Source organism: Aspergillus costaricaensis (assembly GCF_003184835.1).
Source record: "Aspergillus costaricaensis CBS 115574 unplaced genomic scaffold BO79scaffold_21, whole genome shotgun sequence".
Lineage (NCBI taxonomy): Eukaryota > Fungi > Ascomycota > Eurotiomycetes > Eurotiales > Aspergillaceae > Aspergillus > Aspergillus costaricensis.
Window position 1 is genome coordinate 459,561 of NW_020291821.1, and position 19,103 is coordinate 478,663.

Consider the following 19,103-nt stretch of genomic DNA (forward strand, 5'->3'; position numbering starts at 1 on the left):
CTGACCTCTCGTCTGGTGCTTGGCTTCGTGCCCACGTTCCTTGCAGCTCGTCTACCTCGGTGATTCTACTTCATCTCTATCTTTTCTATTTGGCTGTTGTATGGCTTCATCAGCGCCCACAGGACGACTCATCTCCATCTGTCCGCTCCAACGACAATAGAGCTACCGCTTCTAGATGACCCCACGGTAGCCCCATCGTCCCAACTTAACTTTCTGGTCTGGAGCATATTGAACCCTGTGGCTCTCTGGTTCGGGTGTGATTTTGGCGCGATCGAGACAGTTCATTGATTGATTGATTTCCATCCCCCCCATTTGCCATCTTTTGCCACTGCGGCCAGCTTCCCGATTCAATCCACACTTTCTCGGGCCTCTTTCTGGGTTGGCGCTCGGGATTTCTGCCGTCGATTCGGGGTCCAATAATTATTCCTCCCTCTTTTCCCCTCCCCATCGTTGTTTGCTGTTGCAGTTGCAGCTATCATCATTCTGCACTAGTGTCGCATTTTGAGTTGCACACTATAGGAAGGACGGTTTCCCCATCGGCTTGTGCTTCCTGCTTTTATTTTGCTCGCTTTGTATCATCCAGATTCTCCCCCCGCCTTCCGTGCTTCTTCCATCGGACGAGCGGGCAGCTTCGTCTGGTCCGCAATCGCTCCGGGCTTGCACACCCCCCCCTCCTCCTTCTCCTCCCCCTCAAGTGTCCCCCCTTATGAGGTTGCATTGCGGGTGTCGACATGCAGGCGCACTACTATCATTCCTCGAGTAGCCCGAACCAACCAGGAGGGTCATATGAACTTCCTCCGGTGCACGCGGTGACCTCGCCTCCAGGTCCATTTCAACCGCATGGTCCCGCACCTGCTCCTCTACTCTCCGCTCCGCCGAGTCGACCCGACAGCGGGTTGAGGATGGCCCATCTACTGCAACCGTTGGCACAACATATGCCCAATCCCCCGCCACCTCCCGTTACAAACGCTCCCACCTACGCTCGTTCATACGAGTCGAGTGGCTCTCCTGCTGAAGGCGCATCGATGCTCGCCGATGCGCCTCCCCTCAATGGTCCCGGATTGCTTCAGCCGATGGGCGGAGGTGCTGCGGCTGGACCGCACCCCCATCATCAGTCACAGCAGCCTTTGCAGCAAAAGAGGGCCTATCGACAGCGAAGAAAGGACCCCAGTTGCGATGCCTGTCGGGAACGCAAAGTCAAGGTACGTTACGCCGCAGTGACGGTGACCCTGGTGGTCACCCTCGTGAACCCAGCATGGCTCATTCCATTTAGTGTGACGCTTCCGAGTCGTCCAGTTGCACAGAATGCACCAACCGTAAGGTGCGCTGCCAGTTTACAAAGGAGACGAATCGACGCATGTCTTCAATCAAGTTCGTGCCGTGGCTGTTGTATTTGTGGGAATCTTGCCTTTCTAATCTGACTGCAGGCAAGTCCAAGACCTCGAAAAGCAGCTGCTGTCGACCAAGCAACAACTACAGCAACTTCGGTCGGGCATGTTACGATCGGACAACCTGATGGATCTGGATATTGATGGTGCGGGGCAGCCTCAGCTAAAGCTGCCGGACGCCGGGTATCGTCCCCCGCGCCGGCCACAAGCGCCTGTGATGCAGGATCTGGCCGAGGCTCGCGCAAATCTGCGAAAATACGGCAAAGGGATCCTGAGGGTGCCACCTCCATACCGTCAGCCGGGTCCCAAGTCCTTGATCACCGCTGATCCTCCACGCCTTCCCCCGAAGGAGCTGGCCAATCGCTTGCTGGGACAGTATTACGCTTGCATTCACTCCGTCCTGCCTGTAATCCATTGGCCGACTTTTGTCGCCCAATTTGAGGAGGTCTACCAAGCAGGAACCCTCCTCGGCGTGCCCCGTGAATGGGCCGCGGTTTTATTTGGAGTCTTTGCATGTGGGCGTTTGCACACCCTGGAAGCGAATCGGGAACAGGAAGGAAAAGAATTCGTGACCGTTAGTTGCGGGGTGATTGATGTATGGCAGGACAACTTCACCCTGGACCAGGCACGGGCGGCGCTGCTGGTCAGCATTTTCTTGTACGAGGTTAATTCTCAGTCGGCGAGTTGGGTCTGGATTGGGTCCGCAATCCGAGTCGCGCAGGAGATTGGCCTGCATTTGGAGTCGGGCCCTTGGCCCCCTCTGGAAGGCGAGATGCGGAAGCGGTTATGGTGGGGGATGTACACCTGGGATAGGTATGAGCTGCCAGCGATGGTTCACTCACTTGATATCCGGCTAACAGTAATTGCAGGCTTCTCGCTTTGGAGATGGGAAAACCAGTTCTCATCAACGATCAAGACTGCGACGTGGGCCTCCCGTGTCCCATCGACGAGCAATATCTTTCAGACGGCGGCGTGGTACCGGAAAGCCCCCAAACGTCCCCATTACTGGCCACCATTCATGTGGTTCGATCAATCGGCCAGCTGTCCCGAACGTTGAAAAGTCCGACAATGAGCCTCGGAACCCTTGAGACTTTCGAACGACACTTTAGCACCTGCCTCGCAACCTTCCCTCCTCAATATCACCCTACAGCCGACCAGTATCTCGACCCCCGCACCCTCGCCCCGATTCTCTACCTCCAAAATGCTCGTCTGATCCTCCACCGTCATAATATCTCTCCTTTCTGTCCTCCTGAAACTCGAACATCATCATTGGACTATTGTGTTTCCACCGCCCAAGATACCGCTCGCTTACTGTCCCGCTGTATGCGACCACCATCCAGTCCTGGAAGTGGGTTTACGGCCACGAACGGTGACGACTGGAGGCCCCTGCTGGCGTCCTCCGCAGGAACCATGCTGTGTGTGCACCTCTGGCGCTGTGCACTTCTACTCCTCTTTCGCCAGGATTTCGCTCCTGCTCTCGTCTGTGTCCAGGCGTGTACTGCTATTGGTGATTCGCGCGCTGTGAATATGGCCTGTGGACGCTATCTTGCGTTCTTCCTCAAAGTGGTTTCGGACCGGCTACGGCGCAACGAATTAGCAGTGCTCGAGCGTGACGAAGAGTTGATGGTTTATGTATCCGGCGACATGCAAGGAAGCGCCGAAGGTAACTGGGTCTGGCAGGGCAGTGAGACCGGCTCGCAGCTGGAAGTGATGTCGCCCAAAGTCAGCAGCCCGGTGGCATATTCCCATCCGGAGGCCAACGCAGGGCCAGAAGGGTGGGAGGGGTGGAAGTGGGTAGAGCAGACGGTGCAATACCTCCACGAGAGACAGCAACAGCAACAGCAACAAGATCTTCAGCATCGTACCAAGCCAGCGGAAACGGCATATCTTGGGCCGGAATCAGCCACCACGAGCTCTGATGCGACGACTCCGCAGTCGAGCTCGTCTCATTCGCGCATGACGATCGCGAGCATTATATGAGACCGCTCGCGATGATGCCACTTCACAATGTGGCAGATATGAACATCAAAAATATCAAGTCCTTCACATTTAATACGGCCGAAGCTTAACGTTCGGACTCGCTACGAAGGCAACTCACCGGCCGCGCCATGAGAGCGAGCACGCGAGGGGCCCGTTTCCCTCAGACCGGACAAGACCCTTGTCCTACTCAAAACTTGTATTACTGTTCCGGCAATTGTGGGAGAACCCCACAGGCATGTGAGATGAGATCATGGATTACGAATCAGCTGCGATGTTTTACCGACGTAGATATAATGTTGGACTTTTTGTATACAGTACACGCGTGTATAGCCGAACCTAGACTTACACCTCTCTCCTTGTCCTTTCAGCCATCACATTTGATTTTCAATAGCATAGTGCATATTGGACTAGCGTTTACAATTGGGGATGCTAATGCTAATGCTAATGCAATCATCATCACTCTGTCTCATTATTACACGAACAACAGTAGTAGATACTAAGCTAAGATCCTATATAATTAAGTCTCAAGGTTAATGCTCCGTCCAAACCGCGCATACAAAGCCACCTTCAGCTGCTGCAACTCTTCCCGCAGATCACTCAATCCCTCCTCGAGCTTGCTCACATCGGCATCGACCTGCTCTGTTGCTGTCGACAGCAGAGACTGGGCCTCTTCAAGGGGGAGCTGGAAGAACGCATCTCCAATTTTGTATCTGCATTGCAATTAGCACATCCCCTAACCCCTCCTTTTTCAAGCCCTGGCTCGCAGAGATAATGTGAAAAAGAAAGAAAAAGAAAAAGAAAAAGAAAAAGAAAAAGAAAAACTTACGGCACCAGCTCATCCTCATCCGCCAGCTCCAATTCCGTGGAGATTTCTTCTAAATCTTCTTTGTCTTTCTGGGGCATTGTTAGTCCGCTCGTTGATTTCATGCATAAGGGGGTTAGAATCATAATGCATATGCATATTCATATTCCCCTTTTATTATTTACTTGAGGAATGCAAGGCCATATAAAAATAAATAAATAAACAGGGGATGAACATACCATCTTCAACTTCAACTGCTCCTCCAGCAGAGTCTCGCGCTGGTGCAGCCGACTAAAGCGATTGATCTTTTCTTGGTCCTCGCGGCGGACTTCGTTGTCCTCGCTGCCCGTGAGGGCTTCGTCTTCTTTGGTGAGCTGGTAAAATTCTTAGTATTTCATAGGCAAATTGTGTATAGGGGGTGGAAGGGGTATACGTACCATGCGAGTTTGCATCATCTTGGCGGGAGTTGTGGTGGGATGTTGTTTGTTAGGATGAGGATGGAATGATATTTGATTAATTAATGTGATGATTGTGAGGGGAGCTGGCTTTGGGTGCCTGAGGTTTGTAAGGCTGCAAGGCATTAAAGCTTTGGTGGGCTTTTTGGGGGGTTGGTCTGTGCGGGTTCATTGTTGGTGCCTGAGGATAAGAAGGTGGTGGTGATGTGGTGGGTGGGTTTATGCATTGTACTATAATGGTTTAATAGGTGATGAGTGGAGGAGATTACTTGGGATGCATAATATGTGATATGTGTATTCTGCTATGGCCTTGATGTTCTTTGCGGTGATTCTACATTCGCTATAACTGTATGAGACTGGCAATGGAGTTCATTAGGATTGGTCTTATATTGTCACTTTATGATGGCTGGAATATTGATTTGAAATCACCCCCCGGATTCCATATCCGTACAACTAACAACTACACTTATGCTATGCATTCCCTTTGCAGCAAAAATCGAGATACTTCCATCCCCATCGATTCTATATCGCCAACACCATCTGGTCGTGTGACATCATCCCCGTCAGGTGCCCTCCGCATTGCCGATCACGTTCAGCCGCTGCCACGAGAGATGACCCCAATCGCCGAGCCATCTCGATTTGTTTGCCGTCATCTCCACGATCATCTTTGACGGTTCCAACTTTCCTGTGCCTTACTAGTCAGGTGCAGGCGTTGAATGTTCAACTGTTGTGGTTCAGCGGTGATTGATCCGCTTCGCCTCGGAGAAACCAAGACTCCCGGCCACCGCATCGCCGACCTCCGCGTCGGGAACAGCTCCATCCATACCGTTGCGTCTCCATCTCCATCTTCATCGTCATCTCCTTTGGGGCACCTAGCTCCTCTGCACACAACTATAGACCAGAACTGGAAACAAGGGGCTCCAGAATTAGCGATAACTTCCCCGTTCATTGTTCTCTTACCACTCATACCCCATCAACTGTCGAGCTGAGCTCCGGTCATCACCTATCTGTTTATCAGCTTCATCACCTCCCTCAACCAATCCAGTTCCTCCCCATCAGCAACACACAATCCAACCTTCACCATGCGAATACCAACCGGCCTCTCGACCCTCCTATTCTCCTCCGCCCTCCTTCCCGGCCTAGCCTCCGCGTCCGGCGGCTTCGACTGCCACAACATCATCGTCGACAGCTACAAATATGACCTCAGCACTCTCGGCGGCGTACACACGCTCTACCACGTTGACGAGACAGAAGACTACGTCGTCAACACAACCTACGTGCTCAACATCTGCAACATCCTCAAGGGCGCTGCCCACCGCGGCCACCTGAAATGCCCGACCTCCAAGAACAGTACGCTTACCCCGTCCACCACCATCCCCTGAAATCATTCCTAGCTCTTATGATTAACCGAACTCTTACCCCAACACAGTCTGCGGCTTCCAATACAAAACCGCTCTCGACAGCCACAAAGAAGAAAGCACCGTCTTCCCGATCGTCGGCCTCGACCACCTCGGCCACGGCACCAAAGACGCTGAAATCACGCGCCTGAAGAAGCTCGATTCCGAACAGGAAGGTCTCCTCGTCAAACTCGCCGGAGGCGAATACTTCGACGAAGACCAACAGAAGAAGAAGAACGCGGGCGCCGTGATCGAGTTCCAGTGCGATCCCGACCGGTCGGGATTAGAGGGACTACAGACGACCGAAGACACCGAGGAGGAGCGCCGTCGGCAGTGGCAGCTGAGTCAACGGGCGGACGAGACTAACGGCGACAACGAGAACAATGACAATGGCACAATCCCGGAAGGCGGACGCAGTTTGCAGTTCAAGAGCTTCGGGCCCGCAGATGATGATACCTACGTGCTGAAGCTGAACTGGAGGACGCGCTACGCGTGCGACAATTATAGGGATGAGCCGGGTGAGAAGAACCCCGATGGTGGTAATGGTGATGGGTCGAGTCATTGGGGGTTCTTTACTTGGTTGATTATTATGTATGAATTGCCCCCTCCCTCCCTCTTTCTTACAATTATCCCTGTGGAACCCTGGATCGAACTAACGAGATTCATCTGAACAGCCTCTTCCTCTGCATCGCAGCATACCTCATCTTCGGCTCCTGGCTCAACTACAACCGCTACGGCGCCCGCGGGTGGGATCTCCTCCCGCACGGCGACACGATCCGCGATATTCCCTACCTCTTCCAGGACTGGTTACGGCGGGTGGTCAATACGCTGCAAGGGACGGGATCTAGAGGGGGATATAGTGCTGTTTAGGGGGTTTTAGAGATTGATTGATTGATTGATTGATTGCCTATTTTTTTTCTTTGTGTGGTTTGTTATGTTGTTTGCTTGGGAATAGTTGGATGATGAGGTTGTTGCTAGTATCGAAGAAGAGGATGATGATGATCACGAGGATGATTCTATTATATGGTGGAATAAAGAATATGACACGATAAGATAGTATGTATAAGAAATATCGCTATCAGAGTGATGATCTGGGGGACATATATCACCTGTAGGAATACTAAGAATGTAGTGAGTGGATTACTACTAAAGGAAAGCAGGGGTGTAGTAAACCTGGCAGCCTAGCAAGTAGAAATCGGAAGAGTAAAGATACTACTAGAATAGCAAGTAAGATAATTAATACCAGTTGACTATAGGCGGCTGAAATCAGGTCAATATCTAATCTAAGTAGTAGCGTAGTAACTATCCTCAAATAATTCTCTGGATATTAGTTAGTAGTAGGTAGTATTGTAGTAATGGAACCTCATTGACCGGGCTGAGAAGTAACAGGCAAAAGTATGACCCTCGAGAGTGTCTATATCCAGTAGGTCTTAAAATGGATAGACAAATTATTACTTCGTTTCCATCAGGCATAATTTATAATGTCAAACAGCCACAATCCTTACTGTATGATCTGTCCTATTGCACACAGGAAGTAAAGGATTGGTGAAACCAACGAGTCAGACCGCTACTACTCTTCCACTATGTAACCGCAGCCCGGTATCACACCCAACACCAACACCATCTACATCTACACTCCAATAACAGCACACCAATATAGCGAATCAATCATATTCCACCAGAATTAATTCAATCTCCCACCCTTCCTTTCTTGACATACTTGCATGCATGCATCGCTCATGAAAATAAATCACAAACAAATCAGTCAAATAATAAATCAACATGCACAGATCATCATCACATCAAATGGCGTCATCAAAGCTAAGAATTCATCATGCCTGAGCATTCGTCACCCAGCATACCATTCCGAAGTTAAAAGAGTGGATTAACCCCTCTTTTCATATCATTCTTCCTCCTCTTCGTATTTAAATCCATCCGGTCCCCCGGTTCTTCGTCCGGTGGTCTCTCTTCTTCTTCTTCTTCTTCTTCTTTCCTCCCGATGGTGGCCCGTGAGGACAACATGTCCTATCCTGACCTGACTCGACCTACACGCGCATGGCAAATTGCTTCAGATACAAGTAATCGGCCATGTTGGCGTCGACGGTCTGTCGGATGAGATCTGCTGCCTCTGGACCGTATTTCTTGCGCCATTCGGCGTCCCATTCTTCTTCTGTCTTGACGGCATGGGGCTGTTGGGTGGTGTTAGTGACTAACTACTACTTGCATAACATGTAGACAGGGGGACACATAAAGCTGTGTGTAGGGTCTACTGATAACTTACATGCTTTCTAGCAACCAGGCCCTTCGACTCGATCGCATCGTTGTGAAAGCCGCGCCACTTCTCGAACTTATCCCGAGCGACCTGGTGGTCTTCCTCGGTGTCCCAGCACAGCATGTCGGGGGTATATTCGATGCCCACGCTACGACAGAACGCCTCGATCATAGCCGCCGGCTTCTGCAACATGTCGTCGGCATCGACAACACAGATCTCTGCTCCGGATTCGTACCCGTTGAGGCCGTTCGTCACCGGTCGGAGTTTGTTGTCGATGTCGTCGGCATCACGCTCCTGTGTGGCAATGTGAGGGCCTACCAGGCGCACGCTACGCAGGTAGTCGAAGGTGCGACGCAGCTCGTCGTACCCGGCCTCGGAGGGATCATAGTTGTGGAAGCCCGTCACCTGGTCGAGGGGCGGGATGGTGCAGCGGAAGTAGGAGGGGACACTGTGGTGGGGATCGCGGATGAGGAAGGCAAAATGGAACTGGGAGAGGATCTCCGTGGGCATCACGGTGGGATTGCCAGGCTCGGCTGCCGTGTTGTACGGGTACGGCTCCCGGGTGGTGGCCGGTTTCACCGGCGTGGAGTGGTCCAGTACAGCGTGGCCATTCAGCCCATTCTTGGTCCCGTTCTGGACTGGGCTTGTGCCATTCAGCTGCTGGGCGTGGTGGCCGTTGGTGCCGTTGGCGCCAACAGCCGAAAGGGGAGCAGTCTCTCCGTTAGACTCGGTGCCCACGCCACGCTTGATTCTGTTCAGAGATGGCGCGATACTGGCGGGTTTGCCGTATGGCGGGAGGAGGTAGTGCATGATGTCCTTCATGAAAATGCGCTTGCCCTGCTGGTGGTAAGTATCTCGTAGCGACCGAGTAGAGTAAGAATTATGTAGGGAAGTAGAGTGTGAAGGCTCGATTGGGGCTGGTGAGATCCGACGCCATCTTGACGATGACAGTGAGGTGACTACCTCGTGCGATCATGGGCTTGTAGGAGAGGCGCATCACTATAGAAGAGGGACCTGCGTAGGCATGCAGATGCCGCAGGTCCCAGGCCCATCAAGGGGGGAGGGGGAGGGAAAAGATTGGCAACTGGCCTCTACGATGCAGGGCAAGGACCATCCAGCCGGGATTTTCACCTCGGCCGGGCGCATAACGACAGACAAGGAGGGATGAAAGAGTGTAGAACGCAGAAAGAAAGAAACGCGACCAAGAAGAAGGGTCGGACCTCAGAAGCTTCGCGCTCGATTCTGGCCAGGACGGTCTGGAACGTCGACTGGCTGAAGCCGCTCTCCAGACGAGCCTGTTCGTCGTCGGCGAATCTGGCCGACAGACGTTCAGGCCCGTAGTAGAAGGCATCACCAAACGGCTCATGGATACATTGAATGGTATCCCGACGGGTCATGAAGACCTGTTGGAGGTGTCAGCAGGTTCTTATCTTCTTGTTTGGAGTGCTTCATTTTTTGAAATTTTTTATTTTTCGGCACTATGGAATGCGAGGATCACGCGTACTCGTTCAAAGGCCGTAGAGCAGGCGCGTGGATGGGTAGCCACGAAGATGGGTTTTTGAGACATCTTGATTCGATGTAATGATGAATGAGCAACCAGGGCTGGATAACTGGCTGGTTCACCAGAGGGAAAAGAGCAGAAATGAACCGTTTCCGATTCAGATCCGAGTCGATATTTTAAAAGATCAACAGTGCACACTACTTTCTACCAGGGAATTTCACCGCCGGTGTAGAGGACTGTTCTGGGAAACACTAAAGTCCCCGTCCAAAGAGAAGATGAAGCAGCTGTTGCTTTTTTGGTATTGTTGTTCCGATGCAATAATCTGCAAGAACAAATGCCCAGTCAGGCAGTCGTTGCAAATCCCCCGTAGATTTTGGGTAAGCAGAAGATACAAGCACAAGAAAACAAAAAACACCACGGCGAGTAGAAGAGCAGCCGGTGATGGAGGAGAGGGGCTTTTTATACTCTCAAGACGGAATAGGAATGTCGACCAGGCTGAAGGCAACGGAGGGGAATGAATGGAAATACGGGCTGCCCTCCTCCACGCGGGAAGGGGAAAAAAAAAAAGGCAGGTATCACGAATCAGAAGCGCAGCTCCAACAAGCAGACGGACGGTCGTTCGCTGCAAACTCCAGGACCAATGCAATGCCAGGCAAAACAAAACAGGGAAGGTTGACCCGTGGATGGACCGGATAAGCCAGTCAGTCAGTCCTACGAGCGTCGAGTCCCAAGTAGTACGAGTGCGATATCCACACCACTACTGTCTACCAGACAACGGTGCTGGGCTAGTCGAGGGGTTAAACGTAATGGGAGCCCCTCTTGCTATCCACTGTTGATGCCTGGACTCTTTGGAATTAATGCCGCATAAGGAATAGAAGTTGAACGGTGCCTGGTAGTCTGCAGATGGTGCAAGATAGTTCATGTGCCAGTGTTGCGATATCGCTGCTGAAAAGGGCATTGTTGGTGGCGGTGGATAAGACCTTTATCAAATCCTTCAAGTCATAGTCATGACGTTGGAAGGGAAGTAGAGTAGTTTTGGCGGCCGGCAGAAAGACTCCGGAAAGGGCGAATAGATCCCTGCAACCACTGCGAATTACGATCTACAGCTTATTCCCCTTGGACTCAGATCTCTCCTCAGCCTGCATTTCATGGTCGGAACTGGGTCCGTAGCCTTGAGGGTGTCTCACATTCACACGGAGGACGAGATCCCGGGCGATAGCAGAGGGGAAATAGTTTGGCTCATCCAAGCTTGAGCATCCAAGGGAGAGGATTAAGAGGGGGGTTCCCACTGCTTGACGTCACGCTCGGGCCTGGAATGACCTGATGAGGCCATATCGATGCGCTGATCGCGTGGAGGGGTTGTGAGGCGGGGGAATCATATTCACCACGGAAGAGAATTAATCGGGATAGATGTCTCCGAATCATCATCTATCAGGGGGAGAAATAGAATTTGTTGGTTGCAGGGCAGGGGGAGGAAATGTTCACGATCTCGTGTCAGGAGAACAAGGGCTGTTTAACTCCCCGCCCTTCCCGGGTCCTGAGAAAGTATCAGCAGAAAAGTCCTCAAGCATTGAAGTTGTCATGGACCACCACTACTTAGTACCACTACCACTACCACCACCAACAAGACCAGGAACTTTAATCCCGGCCAGACCAGAAGGATTGCATGCCAATCAAGCCCGGGCGACGCCAACGTGGGGGGTTCCTCTCTGTTGCTGGAGGCGATCCTAACACGCCAGGAGTGAATCTGGCGCCGTTAGCGCCGGACAGATTCCTGGAAATGTCAGGGCAAGACTCTAATGAGATGGCCCGGGACATAGTCATCGTAGAAAAAGAGGTGGCGATAGTGGATACGACAAGAAGTTGGCCGTTTCAAGTTGAGCGAGACCTTGATGAATGAGAGAGAGACACAATAATATCATTTGAATTTGAATGTGAATTTGACTTCAAGATTCTTTTCGAATCTGGGCGATCTCGGCTCCGAAAACGGCAACTGGCCAGTGTCAGGTCACATGACTGGGATATAATTCCCCCACTTGATGGCCTGATCTATCAGGCCAGAACAGGCCAGCAGGGTCAGGCCTCAACACGTGACTTCTGGCGGATTGGCGGTGCTTCTGGAAGGCGGTGGAAGCTGCCAGTGTCGTCATGAACCCAATCGGGCATCTGAAGTCACGCTCTATATTATGCAAGTCGGCATCATCTTCGTCTCGCCCTCTTTCTCTCTCACCAGACTCAATCAGCAGACTAATTTCTCTCGTTCACACGGAACTTCGCTTCCACATACTCTCTGAACATTTCCTTAATCTCCTCACTTTACATACATTCATCTCTCACCTTCCGTGTCATTGATTAGCTTGATTTCATCCCACATTCTTCCCTTACATTCCGCCCAATATGAACGGCGCCCAATTTACAGACAGAGCCAACAAGGCCTTGCTGGACTCCAGCAGCCTGGCTGAGCAATACTCTCACTCACAGATCCTCCCTGTTCATCTCGCCGTCTCTCTCCTCAACCCTTCTCCCGATGAATCCAAAGACCAGCAAGCCCCCGCTCATCCTTCCCACGAAACCTCCTCGGCCCCCCTCTTCCGCCAGGTCGTCGAACGCGCCCATGGCGATCCACAACTCCTGGAACGATCCCTCATGAAAATGCTGGTTCGTCTTCCTTCTCAAGATCCTCCACCAGAGACTGTCAGTGTCTCTCCCGCACTTGCCAAGGTCATCCGGTCGGCTTCCGAACTTTCCAAGACGCAAAAGGATAGCTATGTCGCCATCGACCACCTCATCCTCTCTGCCGCACAGGACTCACAGGTTCAGCGCGCCTTGGCCGATGCCAATATTCCCAACGTCAAGTTGATCGACAGTGCTGTCCAGCAGATCCGTGGTACAAAACGGGTCGACTCCAAGACTGCCGATGCCGAAAGCGAAAACGAGAACCTGAAGAAATTCACCATCGACATGACTGCTCTGGCCAGAGAGGGAAAGATTGACCCTGTCATTGGCCGTGAAGAGGAAATCCGGCGGGTGATTCGCATCCTGAGTCGACGAACCAAGAACAACCCAGTACTCATCGGTGAACCCGGTGTGGGAAAGACCACCATTGTCGAAGGCCTGGCTCGTCGTATCGTGAACGCAGATATTCCGGCCAACCTGGCTCAATGCCGGCTGCTGTCTCTCGATGTCGGCTCGCTTGTTGCAGGCAGCAAGTATCGCGGAGAATTCGAAGAGCGGATGAAGGGCGTTCTGAAGGAGATCGAAGAATCAAAAGACACCATTGTTCTCTTTGTCGATGAAATTCATTTGCTCATGGGCGCAGGCTCCAGCGGCGAAGGTGGCATGGATGCTGCCAACCTGCTGAAGCCCATGCTCGCTCGTGGTCAATTGCACTGCATCGGTGCGACCACGCTGGGCGAATACCGCAAATACATCGAAAAGGACCAGGCTTTCGAGCGTCGTTTCCAGCAGGTCCTGGTCAAGGAGCCTTCCGTTCCGGAGACCATCTCCATCCTGCGTGGTCTCAAGGAGAAGTATGAAGTGCATCACGGTGTTAACATCCTTGACGGTGCTATCGTGTCCGCTGCCACGCTGGCCGCGCGCTACCTGACCGCACGCCGACTTCCCGACTCGGCAGTTGACCTGATCGATGAAGCCGCCGCTGCCGTGCGGGTGACCCGCGAATCCGAACCCGAAGCGCTAGACAACCTGGAGAGAAAGCTCCGTCAGTTGCAGATCGAAATCCACGCTCTCGAGCGCGAGAAGGACGATGCTTCCAAAGCCCGTCTGGAGGCCGCCAAGCAAGAAGCAGCCAACGTTACCGAAGAGCTGCGGCCTATGCGCGAGAAGTACGAGAGCGAGAAGCAGCGCAGCAAGTCCATCCAGGATGCCAAGATCAAGCTCGACTCCCTCAAGGTCAAGCGTGATGAAGCAGAGCGCTCTGGTGACACCCAGACGGCCGCCGATCTCGAGTACTACGCCATCCCCGAAACCAAGGCTCTCATTGAGCGACTTGAGATCGACCGTGCTAAGGCTGATGAAGAGCGACGGGCACGCCAGGGCGATGCCGGCGAAGCTCTGCTCGCGGACGCAGTCGGTCCCGACCAAATCAACGAAATCGTCGCCCGTTGGACCGGTATCCCCGTGACCCGGCTCAAGACCACCGAAAAGGACAAGCTGCTGAACATGGAGAGATACCTGGGCAAGGTCGTCGTTGGTCAAAAGGAAGCGGTGACCTCAGTCTCCAACGCCATTCGACTCCAGCGGTCTGGTCTCAGCAACCCCAACTCACCCCCTAGCTTCCTGTTCTGCGGTCCCTCCGGAACCGGTAAGACCTTGCTGACCAAGGCCCTGGCCGAATTCCTCTTCGACGACCCCAAGGCCATGATCCGCTTCGACATGTCCGAATACCAAGAACGTCACTCCCTGAGCCGCATGATCGGCGCTCCCCCAGGCTACGTCGGCCACGATGCCGGCGGCCAACTAACCGAGAGCCTGCGCCGCCGACCCTTCTCGATCCTCCTCTTCGATGAAGTCGAAAAGGCCGCTAAGGAAGTCCTAACTGTCCTCCTTCAACTCATGGACGACGGCCGCATCACCGACGGCCAAGGCAGAATCGTCGACGCCAAGAACTGCATCGTAGTCATGACCTCCAACCTGGGTGCCGAATTCCTCTCCCGCCCAACCACCAAGGACGGCCGCATCGACCCTCAGACCCGCGAGCTGGTCATGGGCGCCCTCCGCGACTACTTCCTCCCTGAATTCCTCAACCGCATCTCCAGCACCGTCATTTTCAACCGTCTCACCAAGCGCGAGATCCGCAAGATCGTCGACCTCCGTCTGGACGAGGTGCAGCGCCGTCTGGAGAACAACGACCGCAACGTCATTATCCAATGCTCCGACGAAGTCAAGGATTACCTCGGCGAAGCAGGTTACTCCCCTGCTTATGGTGCTCGTCCGCTAGGACGCATCATCGAGCGCGAGGTGCTGAACCGTCTGGCGGTGCTGATTCTGCGCGGTAGCGTGCGTGATGGTGAAGTCGCGAGAGTGGTCATGCGTGAGGGCCGCATTGATGTCCTTCCTAATCATGAGATTCCGGTCGATGAGGATCAGGATATGATCGATGAGGAGGATGATGCGTTGGCGGAGATGGAGGATGGTAGTGGAGATATGGATTTGTATGATGAGTAGATGGAAAAGTGATTGATTGATCGATTGACTGAGCGATTGTTTCTTTTTACGATGAGATGATGAGATGATGAATTTGCTTGATTTCTTTCTTTCTTTGTGCTTAATTTTGTGTCATACTTGCGTTGCATATATGTTTGAGAAAATTGGGCTGGGTTGTACAGCTGATAGCATTTTCTATCGAGGTGATATGATATGATAATATGGGGATTGTTGCTATCAACTACTAGATGGCATACATGCACATTTTTCTTTGCACTTGTGTGTATAGTAATAATGATAAATTGGACTGGATGTCACTTTTTCATTGCTAAAATGACCTTTGCTTTTCAGTCAAAACCCTCTTCCATTTTCTACCTTTTAGTATATGGACGTAAGCGAATCACGGACCCCTTTTAATATCTGAGTAGAGTAGCAGCGCAACGCTACTACTTTCCCAGCATAAGTCAAAATGAGTCTCATCACTTATTACCTACGCAGATTTCCCCATCTCCTTCTCCCTAAACCACTTGGCCACCTCCACCGTTTGACAAAACTCCACCTCATCCCCCCAGCTCTTCAACCAATTCAAAAACCGTTCCTGCATCCCGATCACATGCACCATGCCACTTGTATCCGGATGCATAAGAATAGGGAACAGCGGCTCCTCCTCGTTCTCTCTAATCCACAGGAACCGATCTTTCCACATGTTCTCCATGACCCGCGCGTCCGTGTAGCCGTGTGAGTTCGGTGCATGAGGAAGAAACTGCATCGGCGTCATGTCTTCCATGTACCAGTTGCAAGGGACACAAACGAGAGGGCGCCGGTCTGAGGAAGCTGGGAGGGGTTTCATCCAGCTGGAGGCGGGCTTGGAAAAATCGATGGGTTCGATGGCTGGGCGGCGAGGGGCGAAGATGGGGTAGCTGTCGTGCTCGGTAATGGAGGAGTCTGGTTATTGGTATCGTTAGTTATGTAGGTCGTTGTGTGGTATATGGGCATGGAGTGGAAGGGAAGGTCAAGGAGAGTTGGGGAATATACCATATTCGAAGCCGAATTCTTCCAATAGATCTAGGGTTGATTCACGGAGCTGGTACAACGGAGCTCGATAGCCAACTGGTTCCTTTCCCGTGAGTTTCTTGGCAATGTCGATGCACTTGACTAGGACGTCGCGCTCTTGTTCCGGCGTCATTTGGTAGGCGCCTTCGTGGGCGTAGCCGTGCAGTGCTATCTCGCAGCCAGAGTCGACTACTTGTTGTACTTCGTCCGGGAAGCTTTCGGCAGAGTGGCCCGGGACAAACCACGTGCAGCGGTCTGCGAGATCGAGCTTCTTGAGCATGTTCAGGAGACGTGGAACGCCGACTCTCGCGCCGAAGAAGCCCGCTGAGTAGTCGGCTAGGATGTTGTCTGGGCTTTTGCCGGTGCCGAGCCAGCCGGAGACGGCGTCTAGGTCGATGCTTATGGCGACGCGGATTTTTTTGCTGACTCTGGTGAGGGATCTGGGGATGGACGGGGTAAGGCTGGTTGAGGTAGATTCGTTTTGCGTGTTGTTATTCAGGTTGAGGCATTGGCCTGTAAGGTGTCCGGCCGCGCGGTGGGAGGCTAGGAATGCTATAGTTCGGGGGATTGAGTCTGTTTGCTTCCCTGCTGCGGGTTCAACTGGGGTAATGATGTTGATCCTCGCCTGACTGTTGAGACGGACTATATCGTTCTTCACCCTCTGGGCCAACTCAGTGTACAACTTGGCCTGTCCAGGTGTCTCGCCTCCTGCCACAACAATAGCAAGATTTTCTAGCTGTTTGCCGGCAGACTGCTGGGCTGTTTGAGCAGCTCGCAAGAAGTGCTTGATCGTGAGGAAGGTTCCCCGTACATTGGCACGGGACGTTCTCTCCCAGTGGTCTAGTGGAAGATCCCATATGGGGAGGTCATTTCCTTGTCCAGTGGTTATGGAATTGACAACGAGGACATTGATGGGGCCAAGGCGTTGGCTGGCTTGGGAAATGCATGATTGAATGGAGCCTTCATTTGTATCATCGCCCTTGAGGACGTGAAGTCTAGGATGCACATCGTTTCTGTTTGTTTCGGGGATTTTCACATCATGCAGATCAAACGCCGTGACTTTGCATCCTTGGTCTGTGAATGTGGTTAGTATTGAGCTGTCTCATGCAGAACACAAGGCACATAAAGGCGGAATGTGACATATAGAATAGTTCAGCAACAGCTGGTGGCTGTCACTACGGTCATCAACTACAAAAAGATGGTAGGCTAAGACACGCTTGGGGCTTGCCTCCAGCTAGCGCAGACAGAGTATGTAAGCAACATACCTAGGAATTCCTGCACCGCTCGCCTACCGATATCTCCTGCGGCACCAGCGACGAAGACGTGAAGGCCCTCAAGGCCTAGAAATGATGGAGGCATGGTAAGCCTGATGGTCCTTGGAATTTATTCTGATAGAGTTTTCAGTGTATCTCTTTTAACTAGAGACTCAGTCCGCCTTCAGTAGCTCGTAAGCTATACCACCCGGTTAGTCTACAGATCCGGGCATACTGTTTGCAGGGATAAGGTAGTAGCGACTAAGAGTACAAGTGCTTACAAGGGAGAAGTTATGCCGCATGCAGAATGTCGAACGGTCCGCTTCCTTCAATGCAACCAGAATCGATCCTTCTTGATTCTGGATGAGGTCAACTCAACGCTAAGCTGTAAAGGAATTGTCAATCGGCATGCAAAGGAAGCGTATAGATGAAGCCGGAGGGGAAGAGGCAGCCCCACATCACGTGCCAGTCATGCCGAATCGGGACAAGGTAAGTACATGACAACACAGCATCACTAATAGGAATGCTGCCAATGCTGATAACATGCGTCTCCTTGGTATCGGCGCCCAACACATGATTCCTTCTAGACCCCAATCCAGTGGCGCTGGTACTGTGCAATATATTGTGCTTGATTAGTGGTTGGGCCTCGAAAGTCGACGGATGGCAGAATTTTGCACAGCACGCTGGTTAGTGCACACTGCTATCACGACAGTAGATTAGACCAATCCACACCAAGAAAACGGCGTCTGCTCCTGAAAAGCGCTCTAGGCTTCATTCGCTTTAGGATAAGGAGTTGGTACCAGTTAGAGTAATCAAGTCCACTTTCAGCACGGTTGCTCTCCGCCATGTTGTCCACGGGAGAAATTCGGGGTGCAGTGGTCGGAATTGTTCAAATCCGTGAACAAAGTTCAGCGGCGTCTCCCATGTCTCGGACGAAGCATCCTCTAACACAGAATGATTCTGAAGGAACGCTAATCGACTGACTCAAATCACTGAGATCATGAAGCTAACAAGAGGACTCGTCATCTTTCCCTTCAACATACGCTAAATCAGTCAGTGAGGGATTCAGCAGTTCGCACCGAGGTGATCAGCATGCGTTGAACTAAAGCCACGTGGATCTGCAGTCCCCGTACAAAGACGAACTGCAGAGGTTGTACCGCGAATCTGCGGTCTCGCGTGGTGTAATATTTCAATTAAGATTTACCACACAGACTCAAATGCTATATGAGTAGGTGTGGGCTTGTGCGACCAGACGCTGAAACCCCATGTGTTATGAAAGATAGTGTGTATATTGAATGTCCCAGGCACAGCTGTATTATTGGGACCGTAGCATCACCCATAATGCAGGGTGCTCAGTAATTTGCAAAGGCAGCAGAACATTAAAGACCGTGCTGGCATGTTGCATGAACTGTCGCAAGATGCTGAGAATCTATAAGCTTTCGGATAAGAAACTATCTTAGGACCGAACGCTTAGCGGGACAAGACTGCTCATTCTAGTGCGTAATTTTCTCCTTTAGCGGTGGCCCCTCTTTCCCAAGTGAAAGTCTGGTACTCCGAAAGTCTATGAGACAAATGGGCGAAAGTGACATTTGATCAACTATAGTCAAGCCCGGGAGACATTTCAATAGTGCGAACGGCAGACTTTGAGAGGTAAGGCACGGGCGTAAGCGGTCCACACCAATCTGCTATTCTGCTGTCACCGAAACTGAGACGAGATCTGGCACATCCTTGCCTAGTTGCTTCTGTATACCTAAAAAAGAGGAAAAGCGAGACAACGGTGTTGTTTTGAGGGACAATCTTAGTCTCACTTCGACCTGAAAAGACCGAGTGTGTAGT

General features: G+C 52.0%; 8 protein-coding genes across 8 annotated transcripts; 4 read left to right on the forward strand and 4 right to left on the reverse strand.

Moving 5' to 3' along the window:
* Positions 1-703: 703 nt before the first annotated feature.
* Positions 704-3,793, forward strand: BO79DRAFT_288523 (transcription factor domain-containing protein). Its single transcript, XM_025688695.1, has 4 exons — positions 704-1,202; positions 1,274-1,371; positions 1,428-2,201; positions 2,258-3,793. The coding sequence occupies exons 1-4, from the start codon at positions 732-734 to the stop codon at positions 3,366-3,368; spliced, it is 2,454 nt and encodes an 817-aa protein (XP_025538264.1). The 5' UTR covers positions 704-731; the 3' UTR covers positions 3,369-3,793.
* A 92-nt stretch (positions 3,794-3,885) lies between these two features.
* Positions 3,886-4,625, reverse strand: BO79DRAFT_256484 (tubulin-binding prefolding complex subunit GIM3; the record flags this gene model as incomplete). Its single annotated transcript, XM_025686195.1, has 4 exons — positions 3,886-4,078; positions 4,195-4,262; positions 4,410-4,544; positions 4,608-4,625. The coding sequence occupies 4 exons, from the start codon at positions 4,623-4,625 to the stop codon at positions 3,886-3,888; spliced, it is 414 nt and encodes a 137-aa protein (XP_025538265.1).
* Positions 4,626-5,305: 680 nt separating this feature from the next.
* On the forward strand, positions 5,306-7,067 carry BO79DRAFT_197531 (autophagy-related protein 27). Its single transcript, XM_025681276.1, has 3 exons — positions 5,306-5,975; positions 6,055-6,613; positions 6,697-7,067. The coding sequence occupies exons 1-3, from the start codon at positions 5,708-5,710 to the stop codon at positions 6,890-6,892; spliced, it is 1,023 nt and encodes a 340-aa protein (XP_025538266.1). The 5' UTR covers positions 5,306-5,707; the 3' UTR covers positions 6,893-7,067.
* Positions 7,068-7,916: 849 nt separating this feature from the next.
* On the reverse strand, positions 7,917-10,087 carry BO79DRAFT_30736 (uncharacterized protein). The gene is made up of 4 exons (XM_025689049.1): positions 9,799-10,087; positions 9,515-9,697; positions 8,304-9,131; positions 7,917-8,211 (listed from the first exon to the last, which is right to left on the reverse strand). Exons 1-4 carry the CDS (start codon positions 9,859-9,861, stop codon positions 8,068-8,070), a joined length of 1,218 nt encoding a protein of 405 aa, XP_025538267.1. The 5' UTR covers positions 9,862-10,087; the 3' UTR covers positions 7,917-8,067.
* Positions 10,088-11,390: 1,303 nt separating this feature from the next.
* On the reverse strand, positions 11,391-11,679 carry BO79DRAFT_209826 (uncharacterized protein). Its single transcript, XM_025682679.1, has one exon. It carries the CDS (start codon positions 11,617-11,619, stop codon positions 11,434-11,436), a length of 186 nt encoding a protein of 61 aa, XP_025538268.1. The 5' UTR covers positions 11,620-11,679; the 3' UTR covers positions 11,391-11,433.
* Positions 11,680-12,033: 354 nt separating this feature from the next.
* Positions 12,034-15,284, forward strand: BO79DRAFT_209827 (ATP-dependent Clp protease ATP-binding subunit). The gene has a single exon (XM_025682680.1). The coding sequence runs from the start codon at positions 12,193-12,195 to the stop codon at positions 14,980-14,982; it is 2,790 nt and encodes a 929-aa protein (XP_025538269.1). The 5' UTR covers positions 12,034-12,192; the 3' UTR covers positions 14,983-15,284.
* Positions 15,043-15,414, forward strand: BO79DRAFT_30763 (uncharacterized protein). Its single transcript, XM_025689050.1, has one exon. The coding sequence runs from the start codon at positions 15,175-15,177 to the stop codon at positions 15,376-15,378; it is 204 nt and encodes a 67-aa protein (XP_025538270.1). The 5' UTR covers positions 15,043-15,174; the 3' UTR covers positions 15,379-15,414.
* Positions 15,415-15,451: 37 nt separating this feature from the next.
* BO79DRAFT_197538 (polysaccharide deacetylase family protein) lies at positions 15,452-17,373 on the reverse strand (the record flags this gene model as incomplete). Its single annotated transcript, XM_025681277.1, has 3 exons — positions 15,452-15,906; positions 15,997-17,088; positions 17,280-17,373. The coding sequence occupies 3 exons, from the start codon at positions 17,371-17,373 to the stop codon at positions 15,452-15,454; spliced, it is 1,641 nt and encodes a 546-aa protein (XP_025538271.1).
* Positions 17,374-19,103: the final 1,730 nt, after the last annotated feature.

Coding starts and splice junctions, on each gene's coding strand:
- BO79DRAFT_288523 (XM_025688695.1), top strand. CDS start 732: ATGCAGGCGCACTACTATCATTCCTCGAGTAGCCCGAACCAACCAGGA. Junction 1,203..1,273: donor GTCGGGAACGCAAAGTCAAG/GTACGTTACGCC, acceptor CATTCCATTTAG/TGTGACGCTTCCGAGTCGTC. Junction 1,372..1,427: donor CGACGCATGTCTTCAATCAA/GTTCGTGCCGTG, acceptor ATCTGACTGCAG/GCAAGTCCAAGACCTCGAAA.
- BO79DRAFT_197531 (XM_025681276.1), top strand. CDS start 5,708: ATGCGAATACCAACCGGCCTCTCGACCCTCCTATTCTCCTCCGCCCTC. Junction 5,976..6,054: donor ATGCCCGACCTCCAAGAACA/GTACGCTTACCC, acceptor ACCCCAACACAG/TCTGCGGCTTCCAATACAAA. Junction 6,614..6,696: donor TTTACTTGGTTGATTATTAT/GTATGAATTGCC, acceptor TCATCTGAACAG/CCTCTTCCTCTGCATCGCAG.
- BO79DRAFT_30736 (XM_025689049.1), bottom strand. CDS start 9,861: ATGTCTCAAAAACCCATCTTCGTGGCTACCCATCCACGCGCCTGCTCT. Junction 9,698..9,798: donor GCTCTACGGCCTTTGAACGA/GTACGCGTGATC, acceptor CACCTCCAACAG/GTCTTCATGACCCGTCGGGA. Junction 8,212..8,303: donor GCCTGGTTGCTAGAAAGCAT/GTAAGTTATCAG, acceptor ACCACCCAACAG/CCCCATGCCGTCAAGACAGA.
- BO79DRAFT_209826 (XM_025682679.1), bottom strand. CDS start 11,619: ATGACTATGTCCCGGGCCATCTCATTAGAGTCTTGCCCTGACATTTCC.
- BO79DRAFT_209827 (XM_025682680.1), top strand. CDS start 12,193: ATGAACGGCGCCCAATTTACAGACAGAGCCAACAAGGCCTTGCTGGAC.
- BO79DRAFT_30763 (XM_025689050.1), top strand. CDS start 15,175: ATGATAATATGGGGATTGTTGCTATCAACTACTAGATGGCATACATGC.